This window comes from Lethenteron reissneri, chromosome 19 (assembly GCF_015708825.2).
Source record: "Lethenteron reissneri isolate LAM-NWPU_2019-01 chromosome 19, ASM1570882v1, whole genome shotgun sequence".
Taxonomy (NCBI): domain Eukaryota; kingdom Metazoa; phylum Chordata; class Hyperoartia; order Petromyzontiformes; family Petromyzontidae; genus Lethenteron; species Lethenteron reissneri.
Window position 1 is genome coordinate 2,866,739 of NC_083797.1, and position 22,883 is coordinate 2,889,621.

General features: G+C 46.3%; 1 protein-coding gene across 4 annotated transcripts; it reads left to right on the forward strand.

Annotated features, from left to right (window-relative positions):
* The first annotated feature begins 1,679 nt into the window (after positions 1 to 1,679).
* LOC133344169 (syntaphilin-like) lies at positions 1,680 to 22,711 on the forward strand. Of its 4 annotated transcripts, none has more exons than XM_061554174.1 (7): positions 1,680 to 1,967; positions 2,855 to 2,935; positions 7,313 to 7,597; positions 11,153 to 11,386; positions 14,516 to 14,659; positions 15,504 to 16,744; positions 17,607 to 22,711. In XM_061554174.1, exons 3-7 carry the CDS (start codon positions 7,560 to 7,562, stop codon positions 17,963 to 17,965), a joined length of 2,016 nt encoding a protein of 671 aa, XP_061410158.1. In that variant the 5' UTR covers positions 1,680 to 1,967; positions 2,855 to 2,935; positions 7,313 to 7,559; the 3' UTR covers positions 17,966 to 22,711. The 4 variants fall into 4 exon arrangements, with proteins under 4 accessions (XP_061410158.1, XP_061410159.1, XP_061410160.1 ...); XM_061554175.1 differs by having other exon boundaries at positions 7,426 to 7,597; XM_061554176.1 differs by having other exon boundaries at positions 1,744 to 1,842.
* Positions 22,712 to 22,883: the final 172 nt, after the last annotated feature.

Below are 22,883 nucleotides of genomic sequence, written 5' to 3' on the forward strand. Positions count from 1 at the left end.
GCGGTGATGCGCTTCCTCTGTGTTCCAGTGTCAATATAAAATGACCTCTGACCACTTCGAGGGTGGCATTTGTGATTAGCTTCATCATCACACGGGTGCCTGAGAGGGCTATTAGTCATTACTGGGAGAATCGGGAAGAGTCTAATTGGTAATGTCACGTTTATCCGTTAATTTACTGGCTGCGCGGTACAGTAATGTAATCGGCGAGCAGGGTTATTAGGGCTGCTCGAAATCAGTTGCTCGTTTTAAGTTTCATCCGATGACGCATTGGGCCCCCTTGAGCTGCCTCGGGTCATGGTGCCTCCCCATCGCGGCGTCAATGTAAACGAACTGATCACCCGCATCCTCCTGGTAGATATAGAGATGCAGGATAACAAGGTAAATGTACGGGCACTTTGTCAGGACACTGGTGGCTGAAGGCCTTCCCACGCCTTGGAAGTTATTTGGGTTTTTGAACCACACTGCTCCATGCTGATCAGTGCCATTATACTGGACCGCATCTCTCCACCGGGAACTGAATAGTCACGTTCAGTTCCTGAAGAAGGTTCCAGCATGTCGAGCGAAATGTATGACAGCAGAGGAACACATGAAGAAAAAAACGAATATTCAGGAGATGAATGGTCAGCTTCGTGAAGAAACGCCCATTGCATGCAGTGAAAACGTCAGACGTCATGCCAAACAGCACGTGGTATAATCCGACAACACATAAGACAGCTAAGCTTTGGAAAATATTGATGTTCATGTGGTATCTCCGCTCACCCGATGTCGAGGAGGAGGGGGGGGGGTGACAGTTTATGTGTTGGGGAGGCTCTAGAAATTATTCCATGATAAATAAAGCCCCTGCTTGGATTTACCAAAGCCCTGGTGCCAGGGTCACAGTGCCAATGTTTAAGCAGAGGGTTCGTTGCCGGTGGTGATGGTACCAAGGTTTGATTCGAGTCCGCTGGAACCCTCACCGTGTGTTATCATTGCTCACGACAGACAAGCATATCATGGGCGAGCTGCGAAATTAAAATCACAGTCGTGCAAAATAAGTAAGGTAACAGAGTGATGACAAATAATATTAATGTTTTAATAGTGCCATTGTAATGATGAAGTTTTTAAAATATACAGTATATACAGGGTGCTTCAAAAACATGGGAACACTTATGTGGGACTATCGTTTTTAATCAAAAGAATAACTGATAATTCTCCGTAACATGATAACAAATGTCATGTTAATAGCTTCAAAAAGTCAAAGAGTCTCCGCTTGTTCGCCATCGTTGTCAACACATTGCCTGGAATCTTCTCCAGGTGGTCTCCAGAGCCCGCAGGCAGCACATTTCGCGTGGTATTGTTGCAAATTCTCAGAAGTGTTAACATTTTTTTGAAGCAGCCCGTATAAAATAATATTAATTCAAGCTGATTCCTTTCTGCACCCAAACATACATCATAAAAGGAGCTACATAGCTCAGTGGGTCTCAGCTGGAAAAAATGGAAATAAAGAAAAATATTTGTTATTTTACTTTCATTAATTTTAATTTTTTACCTACGTGACTTTACCGAAAAATCCTAAAAATATGAATCCTTGCAGTCACAAAAGCTTCAAATCTAGAAGAAAAATACATATTTACCATGCATCCAATATTGTGAACCTCTTGGGCCACTTGGGCTACGGTGCCTTTACCTTTGCCCGGGCATCCACCACCGCTGACGGCACCCCACACACACGCACACAGCCAGCCCAGCCAGCACGCACGCACAGACACTGCCAATTGGCCCTGCGACGTCACGGCCAGTATTGCCGCAGCATGGGGAGGAGCGATCGTGTAAAAAGAGGAGGGTTGCCGAAGCGATCCGCTGGTGAGAGAGCAATTTTTTTTTTGGTGGGGGTATTTTAACTTCGCGCGAATGTGTTCGACAAGAGACATTTAATGCCATTGTGGTGCCGCTGCTGCAAGCGGGGTGGCTGCCGCTCCGCAATGCAGGTGCGTGGTGGGTGTTCGCGTGGCTGACCGCCGTTCACTTTGCGTTCACGGTTTTGGTAGTCGTGCCACCGTCGTTACGTTTGTTGTGTTGTTGGGCAGAGAGCTGGAACGTCACCTCTGTGTGCGCGTGTGCGTGCGTGCTGCGGGTGTGTGATAATATGAAAAGGTCAATCCCAACGTCCGGTTATGTTCAGATTCTGCGTGCTTCCCACCTCCCCCCATACCGCATGTGGCATTGTTAAATAAAGAGACGGTCGTGTTTAGATAGATAAGAAAACAATGTGATGCCATCATGCACACTGTGTAAATGCCATGGTGTTGCGTAACTATAGCCATGCAAACCTATTAATTCCGTGCATAATAATAATACATTATTCATGACTCAGGTTGTTTTCTCTTAACAGTGTTTTGGTTCATTGATACAACAAAATATGTACTTCCGATTATAAATATAGTTCGCTTTAAGTTGCGTATAATATGCAGACAGCACTGTGATTTTGGATAATGATACCCTTTTTGCTGTGTAGGGTATAATACTAGAAAATGAAAAGCTGCAGATCGAATATTTCCCAATTGAGTACTGTACTGCAATCCCTGTAATGTGCTTTTAAATACGTAGGAGTGGTTATTAGCTCGTTGTGTTATGCACCCTGCGACCTAAGTTGGTTTGTGGCGAGGGACATCTGAATAATAATCAGCCGAGTTGGGTCTCCCCTATCGCCTTCACGAAGGCGAAAATTGGTGAAATATGGTCAAATTAACTTCATGACTGACAGAGGTTGGGGAGGCCTTCAACCGGCAGTATTTTTAAAATGATGATTATTTAGAATAAGAATATGAATGTATTACTGGAGAAATCCGATGAGCGATAAAGCTCTTTTCCACAGATGTCCAGTTGGAGCGGGTCAGAACGTCGCAACGACAAGAAACAATCCAGAAACACGATAGGAGCACAAAGCATCTGAAAGGTATTCAGACGTCCACGCGTTTATTTACTCATTGTAGACAATTGCATTGTTGGCAATGTTTATATTCTGCAAACGCCTCCCTTTGATCACATCCCCCATGACGGTACCGTATTCTCCCGATCGCAAGACGCTCCAGAAAGTAATACGCACTACAAACTTGTGCTCGGTGTCAATAAACTTACACAAGTCCGATTCATGAGACCTCCCTTGTCAGTATCAAAATATAAGAATAGGTTTCGATTTCAAGATTTCGTGACTGCAGGGATTCATATTCTTGGATTTTTCGGTAAAGGCACGTAGAAGGGAGATAATAAAATAATAAAAATAAAACATAATAAAAGAATACAATTCTCACGACGTTTCGGCCACAACACAAGCAGCCGTCCTCAGTTGAGGAACAGAGCTGTCGGAAAGACAGCGTCCTATTATTTACCTTCTACGTGACTTTACCGAAAGATCCAAGAATATAAGAATAGGATTTACCATCTCTGCCACTTAAACAGCTGTGTTAAGATGCTAAAACACCAAACTGAAAGCCTTTGCAAGGAATCATGTCTGCATTAACCACAAATACTCGTGGTGAACATGCAAACAAATAAACCGGCTCCGATAGTTTATGCATTGTCTTTTAAACTTAAATCTAGACAAGTCTGGTCTCGCACCCACATACTTCTTGGATTGGAAGTCGCACTATTGTACGATCATCAGCAGCAACACGATCCATGGGCAGATATCCCGTCGGTGTCCGCTGCGTATTTCGTATTTCGTTTCCACTTTCCTGCGTCGTGTGCCAATTATTGCTCAAGGAGAGCGCACATCTTCCTGCCACCAATTTCTGGCACCGATCTTTTGCATCCTCGTCAAGACATTCTCCGTTAGCTCTTCCTCTCTTTATTGTGTCCCTGTTCCTTTCATTTCTCCGAACTGCACGCGAGTCGCGCCGTTTCAACGCGTGCTTTGAAACGCAGGGGGTTGGGAAATAGTGGGTCTCATAATCGAAGCACTACGGCAAAAGCTCGCATCTAATGGATCGTATTTATTTTGTATAATCACTCAACATAAGTGAACACCAGTGAACTCTGTCTACTCTAGGCCCTGCCTGTGTTCGCGTCCAGTGATTGATTAATCCTCTGTTCATGCTCTATAAGTCCCCGGGGAAATATGTGAACTAATTTAATCGAGTAGGGGGATGCTGCCGGGGATGTAATGGACTTGCAATACCAGAGGTCGTCAGTCGCACTCTCCGCAAACCGATGGGCAAAGTGAATTAAATCTCTCCGCTTCTGTCCAGCCAGCAATGTTAAACCGGGCACACCCACGGCCGATCGGCGGGTTTGCGTGCCGTGGGGTAGAGTGTGGGTACATCACTTTCACCTCTTTCATCCAGCATGGAAGAGGAGGCTAAATACGATATGGATGCCATTCCGCCAACAGTGTCATTCACAATATTTTGCAGGGCTGCACCTTTTCCTTCTACTTTAATCGAATTACTGTCGAGCGGCAACCTATGATTATTATTAAGGCATTGCCAAAACAATGATATGCACCGCCAACATTTAACTGCTTTAATTTAGATTTGAAGTTTTCGTGACTGCAGGGATCCATACTCTTTGGTTTTTTCGGTAAAGTCACGTAGGTATAAAATAAAATAAATAAAATAACGACGTTTCTGGCGCAACACAAGCGTCCGTCATCAGGTGGGACAGCCACAGCCCACTTCAGTAATTGTTTTCTTGCTGTGGTTGTCCCACCTGATGACGGACGCTTGTGTTGCGCCCGAAACGTCGTGATTAAATTTAATAAATTTTCTACCTACGTGACTTTACCGAAAGAACCTAAGAGTATTTAACTGCTTTGTTCGTGGTGCAGCTTTAGAAGCGTGTTCATGAACCTAAAGCGTGACAGCTGAGCTCCCAAGCCGAACTCACGACTGCAACCCAGCGGCAGCACATTCGAGACTAGGGGGGTTGGTGGTACACACATGGACTTGTGAAACTCGCAAACTCCTCGGGGCTGCAAGGTGGCGAGTATGTGGCAGTACAGCAAATTGGCATATGAGCATATCTGTGCAGGTGTGTGTTGAGTACCCCGTGTGCGTGAGCTTTCTACCAGCTACTCGGGTTGTTCTCCTCCCACACGCACAAAAAGCACTCCTTGAATTGGCTTAACATCCCAAAGCGGTCATCGTCGGCCGTGAAAAATCATCCGCTGCCGGATGAAGGCCCTTTCCCAAGCCATTGCCATCTCTCTCATGGTCATGCGATGTGACACCCCTTGCCCTCCGCCCCAGGAAGAAGTGTCCTGAGACTTGTATCGTAGATTACAACAAAGAAAAGCCAACGCAAGAAACTGACAACGCGCGCAAAGGAAGCATCGAGGGGTGGATGCTTGCAATTACGTTGAGAGACAGAAAGGGGGACACGTGAAATACAGTACACGGGTTAAAGAAGGAATTTTTGACTCAAGACTCGTGGCTATATCTTGACTTAAAGCTTTCGTGACTGCAGGAATTCATATTCTTTGGGTCTTTCGGTAAAGTCACGTAGATAGGTTCAAAGAAAATAACAAAGTAACAAAAAACTACGACGTTTCGATCGCAACACAAGTGGTCGATGACGATGACAACCGCTTGTGTTGCGATCAAAACGTCGTAGTTTTTTGTTATTTTGTTATTTTCGTTGAACCTATCTACGTGACTTTACCGAAAAACCCAAAGAATATCGAGACTAGCGAGTAAGCTTGGGCCGGACGATGGAGTCGAACTCGCCTGAGAGATCTACCAAACACAAAGATGCAGGGATCAAAGCAACTCATGTACAGGAGCAAGTTGGATTGTCTACATGTCAGGGCCATGGGAGATGGAGATGGCTCGGGTAAACCTTCATTCGCCAGTGGATTTATCATGGCAGATCTATGTACATATGTTGAAGTTTTATCGCACCGTACGTAGCCAACCGTGCTGATCGTAGGTGCGGGGGAAGAACGGCAAACTAAACACAAAAAGCAGTTCTCAAGAAATGTGTTTTCAATCTAGGTTCAAAAGTGCATAGCTCCAGTGGCTTCCTAATATCGGAAGGAAGAGCGTTCCAGACGGCCACAGAAGTGCTCGATGGCCAGCGGAAAGCCGCCGCTGCGAGGACGACACGGAGTTCGCGCGATGATGGTTCATGCTCCTTGACGAGATATATGACGGCGACGATGATGACGAATACTCATTTCAACTCGTCGGCTGCACTCAACGATTTCCAGCAGTGTGGGGTTTGAGGCGACACATCGGCTGGCGGTGTTGATAATAAAGTGACGACGCATTTGCGAAACGACGGAAAAGGGGGGAGAGGCAAGTCGGGGTATTGCTGCATAAAGGTGGTCCAGTGGTAGCACTTAAACACCACAGCAAGACGTTCCTGGGTCAGGTGACTGACTCGGTCACTTTTCTGCGTGGAGTTCGAATGTTCTTCCAAACTGTTCTGCACGCGTTTTCTCCATGTTCTGCGGATTCCACCCATGGCTCAAATTAACATCGAGGGTAACTGGAATTTGCCAAACTTTGCAATGCTGAAAAATGTACCCGCAAATTAACCAATTGGGACACACACAGCAGGAGCAGTGTCTTGAGACGCAGTGAGGCTATCCTGGGCACGCAAGTGATTTAATAATAATAATAAGCAGAACTCCATTCTATGTCTCCATATATGATTTTTTTAAAATGGGTTTCAGGCCCATCGGTCTATTGGAATTCCAGACCAATATTACACTGAAATCTTTAACTTAAATAAATTCGCCATCAGGTGTTGATGGTGGCAAAAGAGTAAAATAAAGATTTGAATATGACAAAGATTGATAGATTAAACCTCATTGATTTCAGCAAGAATGGCCCAATACGATGTTAGGCTCCATTACACGGGTATCCTGCGACGGTACAGATATTAGACAGTACAGGTCTTAGCTACAATCATCAAGATGCGTCCCCCGAAAAAACTGTAACAGCCATGGATAACCTCTCAAACGTAAACCAGCCCTGTTTGTCATACGTACGTTGTGGAAGTCCACGGGTTTCACCTATTAGAGGTGGCTGTTGCACTATGGGCTCTGGGCTCCAAGCCGTCGAGCACTGGGACGGTGCCACCTGGCTTCGCGGCTCACCTGACACTCATTGTTCGGTGGTCGTGAAAGGAAAGCGGACACTTCGACTGTACACATGTTATACAATGGTCGATTTTAGCTGCGATCATCAAGAGGGCCTCCCCCCCACTCACCACCACAGCTAACCTCTCAAACTTAATCTAGCCCTGTTTGTCATACGCCCATGAGTTTTGTCTATAAACGTGACTGTATATATATGTACTGCATGTTGAACTTCTTTCGCACCCTACGTAGCCAACCGCGCTAATTGGAGGTGCGCTATGGGCTTCCGGCAACAAGGCGTCGAGCGCTGAGACGGTGCCACCTGGACTTTTCGCGGCTCACCTGACGGACGCTCCATTGTCCAGACCGCCTGTGACGGGGAAAGCGGAGACTGCGGCACCGCGGATCGGTTGCGGGGTCCGCGTGCCACCCCACACAGCGGCAGCAGTAGCAGGGTGCTGGTGGCGGCGGTGGCTGAGCGGCAGTCCCGGGCACCACCATGTCCAACACGAGTGGAAGCCGGCGGACGTCTCTCAGGTACGGATGGAGCTTATTGCAGCCGAGCGCTTCGCTCAGTTTGCGTCGTCTTCAGATGCAGTGGCAGCGTTTGTCTCCTCGGGAGCTATGCCATGTGGGGGGGGAGGCTTTGTTTGCCCACAGCAACAACAACAGACAGAGCTTTGCCCAACTTTGTATTATTTCATCTTCTTGGTTCTTTCGGTAAAGTCACGTAGAATGAAAATAATAAAATAAAACATAATAAGATAATTCTCACGACGTTTCGGCCACAACGCAAGCAGCCGTCCTCAGGTGAAGACCAGGTCTGTCGGGGAGACAGCGTCGTGAGAATTATCTTATTATGTTTTATTTTATTATTTTCATTCTACGTGACTTTACCGAAAGAACCAAGAAGATGAATCCCTGCAGTCATGAAAGCTTTAAATCGAAATTTGTATTGTTTTGATCCTTGTACCCATGGATTAATCGCGTCACCGTAGACACTCACGGTGGCTAGGAGATATCAAGTACCTCGCCTGATATGCAGGAGGTCGTGGATTCGATCCCGACCCTGACGTCTGCTGTGTATTTGGAGTTTGCTTGTCTCTCTCCCTGCGGTCGCGTGGCTTTTTCTCCAGGTCCTCAGGGTTTTCCCTCCACGTTTAGAATCGAAATCACGCGTTTAGAGCATTTGGCTGCTATACATTTGTGGCCAGGTAGCTTTTGAAAAAGAGCTGTATAGCTCAGTGGACCTTACCTGCTAAAATAAAAAAAAATTGTTGAGTTTCATGTGTTTTTTTATTTCTTCCTCGATATTTTCCGGAATGCTGCAATGCTGGCTTGGAATCGAGATTATCGGTCTAAGGCACTACCAGTCGAGCTCAAGATAAACCGAACCTATCCATAACTTATTATTCTACCCCATATTCCTACAATCCTATGATGTTGTTCATAGAAATTCTACGGAGTATCACAAGGACGACACAAGGTGAGATAGAATGTTACCGGGTGGCAACATTATTATTGGAACAATGTTCCGCACTGTTCCGACTGAAATTAAGCACTGTACGTACCCAATATATGGAGAGTGTTTTTTTTCCGCGATGTGAATGTGCGATTATGGAGGAAATTGGCTTTCAGGGCCTGATAACTGTGACAAAGCTTAAGCACCGATCACCTTTAATTATAATGATTTTGATAGCCTGTGGTTGAGCTCCATTTCCTTCCGTCTCCCCATTTCACCCCTTCCTCCCAACCTCAAGTGTTCGGGTAAATAAGAAAAAGGATTGTTTGGGTTAGATCGCGTAATTTTTTTTTTTATAATGAAAGAAAATAAATCGTCAAAAAAACGTCACGTAATTTCCGCTAGCCATATCGTGAGAATGTAAACGAATGCTTCCATCCTTGAGAGAAAATTTGATGTACTCCCGTAATGTATGCAAAATACCCCAAAACATTAGAAATGTCTTACTCATGCGTGCGAAACGTTTGTAATTTCACACCTTCGTACGACCAATGTCACCACTTCAATTCTAATTCATTCTGCACCACCAGATTCTGCAGTGTGACTCAAGGTCAATTTCAAATCGGACACCCCGTGTCCCTGTTCTTACTGTGCCACAGAGGTCACAACCGGGTACCCGATACCCGTACCCTACCCGATACCCGGCTACCCGTACCCGGCCGGGTACGGGTACGTGTAGCCGTTTGTGACCCTGGTGCGGCCGGGTACGGGGACGGGTAGGCCGTGAGTCACTGGTGAGTAACCGTTTGTCACTCATTTCGGGTAGGGTACGGGTATGGGTAGGGAACGGGAACCCGTACCCGGCCGGGTAGGGTACGGGTACCCATTTGCGATCCTGGTGCGGCCGGGTACGGGTACGGGTAAGGAATCAAAACCCGTTTGCGACCTCAGCTGTGCCACATTGCAGTGTATCATTCATCACTGTTGGGCTTAAACATTTATTTAGGGGCCGTCCATAAATGACGTCACGCGCCCAGGGGGGTGGGGGTGGGGTCAGACATTTGTGACAATGTGTGACGAGGGGGAAGGGGGGGGTTTGAGAAATGTGACGTCACATCAAAATGCGCAACTTTAAATATAGACAACACGTTGTACTTAATTAAATAGACTTTTTAATAAATGTTTTCTACTACAACATCAGAGTGCACCGGCACATTAAATACGCACTACAATGACAATAGTTTAAAGCGATTTGAAGCATGTTTAATTTTTTTTGGGGGGGCAGAGCTTTGTAACGTCATATTTGAGGGGGGGTCTGACTTTTTGTGACGCCGTGTGACGAAGTGGGGGGGGTAAAAAATCGTCCAAAATCGCGTAACGTCATTAATGAACGGCCCCTTAGCAATACTTTAAAGAAATAACTTTTCGGCTGTGAGAAGTCTGTGAGATTGAACATGTGGATGTAATTTTGTAGTTTTACGATGGTTTGTCGAAGCAAGGAGACAAGCAGAGTGAAGCGTCTCCCTTATAAACTACAACGATTTCAACTATTTTATTTTATTTTACCAGGTAAGGCTCACTGAGCTGCATAGCTCTTTTTCAGAAGCGACCTGGCCACAAATAATAGCTCAGTGAAGTGGCCCATGTGGACATTTATAGCAGCTAAACATACTTTAAATGCATGTTGATTCTAAATGTGGAGAGAAAAACCGGAGGGCCCAGATAAAAATGCACGCGCAGACGAAGAGAACATGCAAACTCCAAACATACACGCGTCAGGGTCAGGATCGGACCCACGATCCAGGCGAGGTAGTTAACATCTCACCACCGTGGCGCCCCCTTCCCTGTGTAATCCCTACCCCAGTGTGTTTGTGACCATAATGCAAGCACTTCTTGTAACTCGAGGGGTCTAACGATCCGTGGAGCAATATCGATTCTCCAAGCTCACAATACATCGATTTGCATGTGTAACATCCGCACTGCGCTCACGTGACCATACAACCAGAGCTATCTACACTTGCTGCAATGTGAGAGAATCCATTTGAATGATTAATGAATGGAATCATGACCTTGAATAGAATCTATGACCCCTTCTATGAATTGCTATGCTTCAGATAGGTGCGTGGTTCGAATCCGGCAGGCCGCCGTGGTTATTACTGCGGGTTTCGTTAACCATGGTCCACATTTACCGACTTGAAAATGTTTCCAAATTACTCGATTGAAATTACACGTAGCAACATTCCCTCCTTACTGTGAAACGACTGCCAAGCATAGCACCTTCGTGATCACCTTGTGCCATCAGAATGGTGCAAGTAACAAATGCTCTGAACATGAGTTACTTAGTATTACTACTGCAGGGGATAGGGGCCAGGAAGTGTGATGTGGGGGTGAATTGTCACAATGATCAGTCTCTTATCAGTATTTTTTGCGCTGGTAACGATGAACTGTAGCGGCGTGATCCGTACGCGTTGCGCCGCTGGTCGAGTGCGTAGAATGGTGCGAGTAACAAATGCTCTTTAAAAAAATACATTACTGCAGGGGATGGGGGCCAGGGCGTGCGATTTGGCGGCGAATAGTCACAACCCCCCCTCTGAATGATGGTCGTCGCGGTCTGCACGTGCGGTGCGCAGGTCGTGTGCGCAGAGTCGCAGCGCCCTCTTCTCGGTGGTGACTCCGACCGGCTCTGGGCAGGCCACACCGGAGCCCCTCCTGTCTCCGGGGAAGAGGGCACCCTTCCACAGCAGCAGCAGCAGCGGCGGCGGTGCCACCGCCGCCCAGCCTAGGCCCTACTCGGGGACACCGTCCCATGGCTGCACGAGCAACTTTTCCTACAGCCGGGCTGGAGAGGGCAGCCCCACACACAGGTAAATGGAAGAGAATGATTGCCCCCCCTCCCCCCCCCACCTTTTAGACTTTGACAGACGGATGCTGCTGGCAATTGCTGGTCCAGTTGGCGGATAGGCTGATGGATTAAATTGACGTTTAGATTTTTTTTGGTGGTGCAAACGGGGCCCTTGTGTGCGATTGCTAAGTTGCGTGTTGCCAGCACCACCACACACGGCTTGCCTTCGTCTTTTTTTGCACCAGGTACTCGTTTCTTATCTTATTTTATATTTATAGAACGCCTTTGATTAAGATTGAGTCGAATCTCGGGGAGGCCCACTGCTTCTAATATTACTCACCACTAGGGTTGCTAACTCTGAAATACAAAACAAGCAGGACATATACATGGGAATAAGAATATGTCACAATACTAGTAGAGGGGAAAATTACACGGTGAATGCATTGTCCTGAGTGATGAAAGGTGAGCTAATGTATTGATTGGGTTCCAAATCCCTGGGGTTAATTGACCTTATCAGATGTACAAACAAAAATGGCTGAGATTGTTAGAAGCCACCCATTATGGGACTACATTCGCCTAAGTCTGGAGTTTTGGGTTTCATCGCAATGGCTACCCGACAAGGAGCCTTAGCACAAGCCAACATGAAGGGCTCAGTGGTACAGTTAACGGTAACTTATACAAGACAAGGCCGTCATCATCATAGTTAAAACATTTTAAATCGTTAACAATAATAATGATACAAAAATTGCATTTACGAAGTGCCTACGTGCAAGGCACTCAGAGCGCTGCACATCGCAGAAATAACTAAATACACGGCTGGTCAAGCGATGGAATAACGAAGAAGCGTTGGAGCTGATTTAGAGAACCGAAAGCAAGAGAGAATAAACGTTGGCATTCAGGCGGGGGTATAGACCACACCGCCGTTTGTCTCCGAATTGCGAACAGCACCGGGCGAAGCGCTCCGCAGATTGGAGAGCGGCACAACAAGAGGTGGGATAAATAAGTGGATGATGCAAGTACAGACGACGCCAAGTATGTACAGACGCAGGCGTATTATACAGGGCCTCCTCTACTTACGAACAAGTTAGGTTCCAGAGATCTGTTCGTAAGTCGATTTGTTCGTAAGTCCAACTTTACTCCTGTACGGCATGCACACTAAACACGGGGAATGGCTTTAAAAGTTGTATAATCTCCTGTAGATATAGATGCCACTGCTTCTTCACGATCTGCAGATGTAGATGGCACCACCGCCATCCATTGTGCGGCGGTTGAACTTACGACTCTCGGTCCAAACAGGCAACCAGACATACGGACAGGTTTGTTCGTATCTCTGAAAGTCCGTAAGTCGAGTGTTCGTAAGTAGAGGAGTCCCTGTAGTCATCTCGCAATGCTACTACTGTACTTTGAGTTACTGAGCGTCTCAATATGCAATACGATACAGTACAGGAGAGGGTAGATAAAAAATACCCTTTGCAGGAAGGCCAGCTGTGCTTATGTTCGAAGTAGTGTGTAGAAGTTGCCATTTGCCTCTCCTCTCCCCAGTGTAATGTAAGCGTGCGTCGAGCATATCAGAGCCATGCCTATATAAGATGTGCTTTTATCCAGCCTCCACTGCATTATCATAGTACTGCACTGTGCTAGTGTACCTGGCCAGATATGAATCCATGGCAATGTAATGAATGTCTGGCTTGGTTTAAACACAGTCTATGCACTTGCGCCAACCTGGAACTAGGGGCGAGCATTCCATCACGGTAAAACGATTCATCTGAATCGCAGAGCCATTTACAAATTAGCATCCTGTACAGCAGCGTAGTTGTCAAAACGATGCCCACCCACACAGCCAAGCCACCATCCTTCAAGGGACCTGAAACAGATTCAAGTGTGAAGGTGCCAGATCTGGGCTCTGGTGGGTGGGGCAGTGAAGACTACTCATGTTGTACAATGGCCTCTGATGTTCTCAGGCTTGTGTGTGGCCTCCCATTTTTTGGGGAGGATGAGGAGGGATTTTGCCACACACACGTCCATGAAATGACATTCACATGAATGAATAACACGACCGGCTCACTTGATTAATTGGCTAAACGCTGTAATCGACTGCGTTAGTTGTGGTTGATCACTTTTAAAAATGGTGGCTGCCTTGACAACCTGCCTACCGAAGGCAGGAAACCCCTACAATCTACAACCAGCGTGACGTGGCTGATGGCTGATAATGCGGAATGACATGACCAAGCATCCCCACCCCCCCTTAAACTCCCATCCAGCGGCACACACGTGGTAACAGAGGTAGAATGATCGGTTACTTAAATAATCGGAGAGGTCAACTCAAATCATGTTGTGTTGGTTTGATGAAAAGCTCCTCAGAAAAATGTGAAGCATCACCTTTAGAGTCTCCCTTGTATAATTGAATCCTACTGATCACTACCGGGAACGCACCGTGGCAAGAAGAACAGTCACCGCATCGCGCGCTTTCAGATGCGCTTCTGAGGCCGTCTGGAACGCTCCTCTGTCCGATATTAGGAAGCCACTGGAGCCACACACTCTTAAAACGATATTGAAAACTAATTTCTTTAGAACTACTTTTTGTGTTTAGTTTGTTGTCCTTTCCCTTTACCCCCGATTAGCACATTTGACCACGTACGGTGCGAAAGAAGTTCAACATATATACATCAGTGGTGTGACGAGATTATCAGATCAGGGGGTGCGGCAATTGGTCAGGTGAGGCCCCAATATTTGATTTGTCTCGCACGGTTGCACCCAGGCTATTCTAAATCACGGCTCCTCTTGCCGAATCACATCATCATTACGCTCACGGTCTCGAACATGTAACGCTGTAGGGGAGCTCCGTCTTCGCCAAATGCAGCCACCACAGCTCCATAGTTACCTCTTTGCCATATAATTGACGTGTATCTAATTAAATAAATATCCCAGAAACGGAGTTCTACGTCCAATGTTCTTTTTCTTTAAGGTAAACAAAAACTTTTAACACGAAGTTGTTCAAAACATATCTCATGGTGGTTGCCAAGGGCGCCCCACCAACTCGTAGCTTTGGCCACCACGGCGGAAGAGGTGGGGGGGGGCAAGGCACCCCCTGCCCCCGACACCGGCTACGCCACTGACGTACGTGCAACAACACGAACGTTTCGCTTTGCAGGAGGTCCAAGCCAGCCGCCTCCGTGGAGCCGTCTGGGATGAGAGCGCCCTCCGAGCCGTACCTCACGCCGCTCCAGCAGAAGGAGGTGGCCATCAGGCACCTGCGGGCCAAGCTGAAGGACTCGCAGAGGCTCATGCAGGAGAGGTAAGAGGGCAGTGTGATGAAACCCCCACCCCAACACCCCACCCCTGTTCTCCAAAAGGCGCCCTGATCCCAAAACGAGCGTCCCATCTCAATACGCGCTCGTGAACGGCGAACATGCAGCCCCGCGGTTTCTTTCTCGCGTCACCACTGGCCAAAATGGCTTCCACTCGGGGGGCTCTCCAGAACACCCTAGAGCAGAGGGCCCCTACGCTGGTAGGTTTGACGCGTCGGGCTATCGCGACCAAATGTTATTCACGACAAAGGTTTTTATTTTGTGGGTTCGACCGCGTGAATATTAACGTGTCTTTAAACCCGCCGCCACCCGACAAGGCCAATTGGTAAGGCTCATCACGTAAACAAAATGTGCCAATTACTTGCTACTTCAGCACACCCGGTGAGTTTTATCACGCTCCAATGCTGGCGGCGGCGTGATCAAACAATTGCAGGGTGCTTAAAAAATGTTAACACTTATATGGGACTATCGTTTTTAATGGAAAAGAATGGATAATACACTGTAACATGATAACAAATGTATGTTAATAGCTTCAAAAAGTCAGTCTCCACTTGTTCATCATCATTGTCTGTAATCTTCTCAGGTGGTCTCCAGAGCCCGAAGGCACATGTCTTGTGGTATTGTTGCAAATTCTCGGAAGTTTTAACATTTTTTTAAAGCACCCTGTATATGTACGTATGCATTGAACTTCTTTCGTACAACACGTAGCCAGCCGTGCTAATCGGAGGTGCTGTCATTCTAATTGGAGGCGGCTCTGCCTTGGGAATTGCTCAGGAGAAGAGGCCGGCGAATGTGGCCATAAATGTTGGCCGCCGTTGTGCTCGCTCGCAGGGAGGGCGAAATGGAGGAGCTGCGTCTCAAGCTGGGCCAGATGCAAGAGGACTGGGTGGAGGAGGAGTACCAGCGTCTGGAAGCCCAGCTGTCCCTCAAGGAGGCCAAGAAGGAGATTAAGCAGCTCAAGTCGGTCATCGACACGATGAAGAACATGCTGGTGGACAAGGAGCCCGACGGGGGCAAGGGCGTGCAGAAGTACTTTATCGACATCAACATCCAAAACAAGAAGCTGGAGGCTCTGCTCAAGCGGCAGGAGGCGGCGGAGAATGGCGTAGCCGGGGAGGGGCAGGAGGAGGGTTCGTCGCCGCCAGAGTCGGCTACCCGCAGCTCCGCGTTCACGAAGGGCTCCGAGGATGAAGGCGAGAGCTCCGACGGCGTGGACACGGACACGGACGCCGAGGCGGAAAAGGGGACGTTGGAAAAACACGCAACCAAAGAAAATGGCGCAACCGTGGACGCGTGCAACGACAACGTCCGCCCCGGCATTTCACGGGACACGTCCAAGGATTGCCTGAGCCTTATGCTCAGCGACTCCAAACCGCCGACCTTGTCCATTCACGTGCAGTCGGCTGAGGGCCTGCCAAAGACGCAGTCTCAGCACTCGCTGCTGAAGCTGATCATTGCGAGTCCGGTGGAAGAGAACGTTCTGACTTTCTCCCAGGTGGACGTGGACAGGGTCAGGAGGATCAGCAAGGAGGAGGGCGTGCAGACGGACGAGGTCACGGGTGAAAACGCGCCCGACCCGAGGGTGCTCAAATCTCAGGCCTCCAGCCCGATCCTCTCGCAGCTGCACAAATGGTCGCAGGCGAATGCATCCTCCATAGCCGATGGCGAACGTGCAGAAGATGAACTCAGGGAAAGCGCCATAGAGTTGTTGCAGTTTCAATGCAACCGAGAAATGCGGAAGTCGCTGTCGTCCCTGACCTCGGAAGAGCGAGGCTCACTCGACGCAAAGTCTGACTCTGGCGCTTGCTACCCTGAAACGGTGGTGCAGGTGTCTGATAGGTCAGCTGTGGAGACAACTGCTACAGGTGCAGATGCACGGATGGGCCAAACCGCTGCCAGCTCAGCCGCTGCCTCTGTGGAGTGCTGCAATTGTTTGACCTCGGATAATTTTCAGAGCGGCTTACAGGCCGAGCCAGTGGGCATCAACAACAACAACGCTGCGGTTGACTGCTTGGTAACCAGCCATTCTAACAGCAGCCTTCAGAGCCTTGTGGAATTGGCTGAGGAAGCTGGTAAGGATGTCTCCAATTTTTTAGTTTTTCTGCAAAGGACATGCATTGTGGTTTCTTGTTATTAGTCTCCGTGTCATTTTCGTGTGTTTTTTTACAGCTGTACTGAGTGATTCTTTACATATTTTTTAAAATAAATAATGCATACATATAACTATGAGTTAGGTCATGTAATGATCAGGACAAATCTCTGTCATACGAACCAATTGTCGCAAATAGCAATTAGGTGCGACGTTTCGCTTGAAATCACGCGAAGCGACTTTTGGACAAGAACCAGGAAGTCCAAAAGCCTGAGTGTAAAATTCACTCCTCTTTCTGCTTCTTTCCTTACACTGCTCGACTTTTGAAACACCATCTTGTTGTCTATTTGCCCAAGTTCTTTTGACATTGGTAAATTGAGGCATGCCATTAACTTTTTATTTTTTTACAACTGTGATAGCGCTCATAGTAAAGGTTTTTTGGGTTAGATCGAGTAAATATAAATGTGTCGTTAACCCGTCACCACCCGATGCAGCCAATTAGTAGGGGTTGTCACGTAAACAGAACATGCCAATTCGTTACTACTTCAGCAGACTGGTGTGTTGGAGAGAAAATACACAACATTTACAATTTGAGTACAATGTTTCGCTGGTGATTACCACCAGCTTCATCAGTTGATTTGCCAGAATTGACTGTGTCGGGAGGTGCCACGGTTAACAACACATTAATGTTTACGCTATCTAATCCAAAAAACCCTTTATTTTGAATATTATTAGTTACGAAAGCCTACGCATTAAACGGTGATGGTGCTGTTTGTTACTGGCCGCATGGATCAGCGTGTTGTGCCCCCCCCCCCCCCCACATTCTGCTCATATTCCGCTTGCAGCCGAGGATTGCCCCCATGCGGAGGCGCCCGAGCCCAGCTACTGGAGCAGCAGCGCCCTGCTGGACACGCTGGTGCTCGCTGGGCCCATCCTGCCCACGGTCGCCTGGTTCCTCCGGCGGCCCGGAAGCACGGCGGCCGGGGCCGCCGGCGCCGAGGCTGGCGCGGCCGTCGGGGTGGCCGTGGGGCAGCCCTTCTACGGCCTGCCCACACTGCTGCGTGGCTGTTGCCTGCTGGCGCTGCGCTCCCTGCGCTCCATGCCCAACGCCGTCATCGCGCCCATATGCCTCTGCACAAGGCCCCAGATCCAACAAGCAGACCCAAACAATGGGGAGGAGGAGGAGGAGCATGGGTTGATGTAGATGACCGCCGGCTTGCTACGGTCCCGCTGTGTGACGAAGGACGTTGGATGGCCACGACGAGGGTTGCCACCCCCGATCCTGTTTTTCCCCCCCAAGATAATCCTCTTTTTTTACCCCAAGATAATCCTCTTTTTGACATCGCTGTCATGACATTTCCATAAGTCTTCTCGAGACATGAAGTCCAGGTTTTTGTCGGTTATGATAACATGCCCGGGTCTTAATTTCCAATAGAATCTTTTCTAGGGCCCACCAAACCCTGCAGACCCCCCCCCCCCCCCCACCGGGCGCTCCAATAGTGGGGAGAGTGGAGGGGGAGGAAATAGTTTGCAAAGTTCGGCCCCAGGTAACTTTGGCTGATACAATTCCCTGAATATACCACTCGAGACAATGTATTTACGTGTAGTTCTCCAGTCTTACGATAACGTGAGATATTCCCCTTCCCATGATAAGTGCTGTTTTTTGAACCACAGAGGTGGCAATCCTCGTGGCTGCTACTGAAGAGGTGTCATGGCCAATCTATCTCCCCACCCGATATGAATTTGCTTGCACTAATGTTTCGTGGAAAATAACAACGATAAATCCTGGAACAGTCAAATCTCGATTATCCGGGATTTTTGTTTGTATCATAGTTTAACGTCTAGGCTTTCGCGACCTATATCATCCATGACATAGTTTTTTTTGGGTTAGATTGCCTAAAAATGAATGTGGCGTTAAACACTTGTAAATGTTGTACTCAGATTGTAAATGTTGTGGATTTCTCTCCAACACACCGGTGTGCTGTACTAGTAACAAATTGGCATGTTCTGTTTATGTGACAACCCCTACTAATCGTCTGCGATCTAACCCAAAAACTGGCCTAACGGCTCGAAATACCAAAACAGCCACCAACAAACAGCATGAGCGAAGGTGTAATAGATACGCGTGTGACACTTTTCTTGAGATCGACAAAAGGTTATATGGATTTGGGAAAAGAGACGATGGTGGGAAGGGAATTCCCAAGTCGAGCAGTGCATGGAAAGAATGGGCTCAGTGCTGTGACCTCCAGTGTGGTGTCGAACACCGCAATGGTTGAGACAAAAATGGACTTCTGGTAGAAGGGGGAGGGGCATAGCGTGGATTAAACAAAACATGGATGATGCAAATCAGATGTAAAATAGACTGCAAGATCTCATTTGATTGTTTTACTTAAGCATAATGGGGGTGAAGAGGTGGAAGTGGTCGTGTTGTTTTCTTTTTTCTTTATTAAAGCGGTCACTTAGTCGAGGGTGAGCAACTGCTAATAACACTGTGTAACAAAAAAGTACAGAAAATAGCTATTATTCCCCACAAACTTTGCTTTTGTGACCAGGACACAAGAGCAAAGTTGATAATCCACTCGATTAATAACACTGTGTAACAATTTTGTTTTCCTGGGTAGTGTTATTTCCTAATTTCTTATGCCTCAAAAGTACAGAAAATGGCTATTATTCCCCAGAAACTTTGCTTTTGCGACCAGGACAGTGATATACTGTATTTTCAATGAGAAAACGTGTGCATTTGTGTAATTCCTTCACTTAAAGTCCTGGTCACAAAAGCAAAGTTTGTGGGGAATAATAGCCATTTTTTATACGTTTTAGGCATAAGCAATTAAAAAATAACACTTACTACCCAGGGACAAAAATCGTGTTACATAGTGTAATGATAGAACCAGTGGAGCATTGGGAAATCAAAGGCGGAGAGTGAGTGCAATAACACCATATTTTCTCTTTTTTATCTACAGTCCAGATAATCCGTCAACAGATGTTCGAGCGTTATCTTTATTTGTCAAGGAAAGTCTCACTGAATCTGAAGCCGACACTTGTTTTTGTACCCACTTCCACAAAGGTGTGGGACGACAGGAGACCCCCAGATGAAGTTCACGCGAACGAGGAGGCGACACTCAAAGCACCGCACAGCTATATTCAAGAACTGCTTGCTGTGCTGCCACCACCAGGCCACTTGCTCGCCCGAGCGTACATGCCACTGGCATTCCTCGGCAGTCTTCCACTCTTGTGCAGTACTAACCAGGCTAGCACCTGCTTAGCTTCTGTGCTCTGGTGAGATTGGGCACACATGCAGGTTACGGGTCTCTGAATGAAACACCACCACGCTTGGAGCGTATATTTAAGCTGATGATACTATGTAGTTTATACTTTAGTTTTTTACGTGGTTGTTTAGTTACTGCAGCTACATACTATTAACATTCCTTCCTTTTATTAATGCTACCCCTATCCCCTCCCTTTGATGCTGCTAATCCTGCATAATGCACGGGCATAATATGACTTTGAAACCCCCCGCCAAACCTCCTACGCATTTCACAAGTAGTACTAATCACATACCTGCATTTCCCATAAATATGCTAAATTCCTCTAGATATGCAAATTATTTTGTCAAGGCGCCCTTCCCTTAAATATACGCTCCAAGCGTGGTGGTGTTTCATTCAGACGCTGTCTCCCCGACAGACCTGGTCTTCACCTGAGGATGGCTGCTTGCGTTGTGGCCGAAACGTTGTGAGAATTATTTTATTATGTTTTATTTTTATTATTTTATTACTTCCCTTCTACGTGACTTTACCGAAAGAACCAAGAAGAAGTTACGGGTCTAATAGCAGCTGAATGTAAGGGTATAAACTCTCTCTGATTCAGGTGCATGTACGTGATCTCCAAGGTACAGTATAACGATCTGACGAACTAATCCTCTGGTCAGTTGACTATAAAATGTGACCCCTGGGCTTTATTTGTTGTTGTTTGTTGTCGTTGTCAGCATATAACTTCCCACCGCTGGTCAAAAGACTTCCTTAATGTTTTCTATTCCTTCCGTTGCTGAGTTCAACTTCAGTAGTGTCCTCCAAACTGCGATTTTCATCTTGCCATCCCTTCCGCTGTCTTCCTCTGCTTCTTATGCCTCCCCTTGGTATCTACTCCTCATGAGACTGCGACAGAAGGTCATCATGTCAAATGGAATTAGCCTGCACTAAGCTATTTAGACTGTACTCTTGTGTAGCATAAACTCAGCTGTTGCCATGTTGTGTAACCATTGAACATAGGCCTGGATATAACTGATAATACCTTTGTGTATAAGTATTTACTCATATTACAGTTTGTTGCCTCGTTAACATTGAACATATTTTAAACATTTTTTATTAAGTGGTCCTGATTATTCTTATTATGATTATTATTTGAATATACATTACTGCTCTGCCAAAAATATATAATAATGTAGTGTCATGCATTTTGTGATTTGAAATGCTTTTCTGTAAACAGCATATATATTTTTTAAACGTTATTATAATTTTAAGGAATCCATCCAAATATTGTTCGGTGAACTGTAACGTGAAGGATTTGCAATACTGTCTACAAAAACTGAAAGCAATACATAAATGTAACGAGCTCTGTAGAAGCTATATGGTAGTATTTATAGATATTAATTTTAAAACATGGTAACGGCATTCATGAAAACCATAACCTAACTTTTAACACTTTATAACACAATCAGCTGGATATATGCAAAACTTGCTTTTCATAAAAATAGAGCATTATGTTGTCGTGGTTTTGTGCCTAGAAAAAAAATCACAGTTAAATGCATTCTGCCTTAAACTCTGAGTTATAATTTAAGTGCACTACTATATTACATAAAATGATGAACCTATAATAGAAGGCATATATTAGCTAAGCATTAGCAGGCATTAAAGCGAAGTAAAGATCGCATTGATTTTAAATGGTTCTGTAGAAATATTGGGTAGGCATTTGTGAAACAAACATTATGGTGCCACTTTTGCCCAAACAATATAACCGTGCAAAAGTAGTAACCAGAATATAACGATACAATTAATGAGTGCAGTTTGTATACTACAGTAATATTTAGAATAACGGCACTTCTTGGAATGAGACCATTGGTAAAATATAAGAATGCACAACTTGTGCTATGAATTCCACTCATTGAAATTATTTTGCTGTCCTATTTCGTCTTGCCTTGATATCTTGACTTCAGTGCGTCTTTCTCATGCCTGTAAAAAAAGTAGGCAGTAAACCTCTCATTCGTAACAAAAAATGTCAGTGGTGCAAATGCATGACCAGGTGCGTTGGCACTTGCCGAAAATCATTCACCGATGACGGTTAATTGTGGACGAGGTGGTTTGAAGAAAGGTGGCCTTATGATGAATTGTGCACGATTGAACCGAATACGTGTACCAAATGTGTTGATTATTGTGTACCGATGATAACCAATTGATTGCGCCCCAATTGGTGAATTGGGAGTGGTCTCCACGATTCTGGCGACCAAAGGCAAGATCTGAGAGCGGATAGATGGTGGGAGACTGTCAGAGCAGATCATGGAGATCGCGTGTCTCTACGGTGCAGCAGCTGCACCCACATATCTGATTTGCACGGTTGGCTATGTACGGTGCGAAAAAAGTTCAACATACTCTTTGTTCAACATACCTGTTCTCACAGAGGGGAGAAAGCGTTGGCGAGGCGTGGTGTCGGTGGTGGTTGCATCAATGGTTTTGGCCTTGATGCGGTCCTTGATCCTGATATCAATAAACGCGATGGATTTTCCACTTTTGAAGGATACTAAGATAATAGACAAATGAATAGTCAAAGAATATCGGTAAATTATGTGTTGTTGAATAATGGTTGACTCGTGTGGACGAATTATTAATACGGCACTTGAAATGAATTACAGAATGTGGAATTGTCATCAAATTATGAACTGGAAATTAATGGACGAATAAAAGACTAACGAATTATTGTACTGTTTCTATGAATTGTAAATTAGGTATTAACAATGCATTGTTAAGCCTGGACAATAATCGGCAAGATCAGTCAGTAGTAGAGCGAGCAGCTTGCAATCAGAAGGTTGAAAGTTAAAATCCTGGATTGGGGTACAACTCAGTCCATCA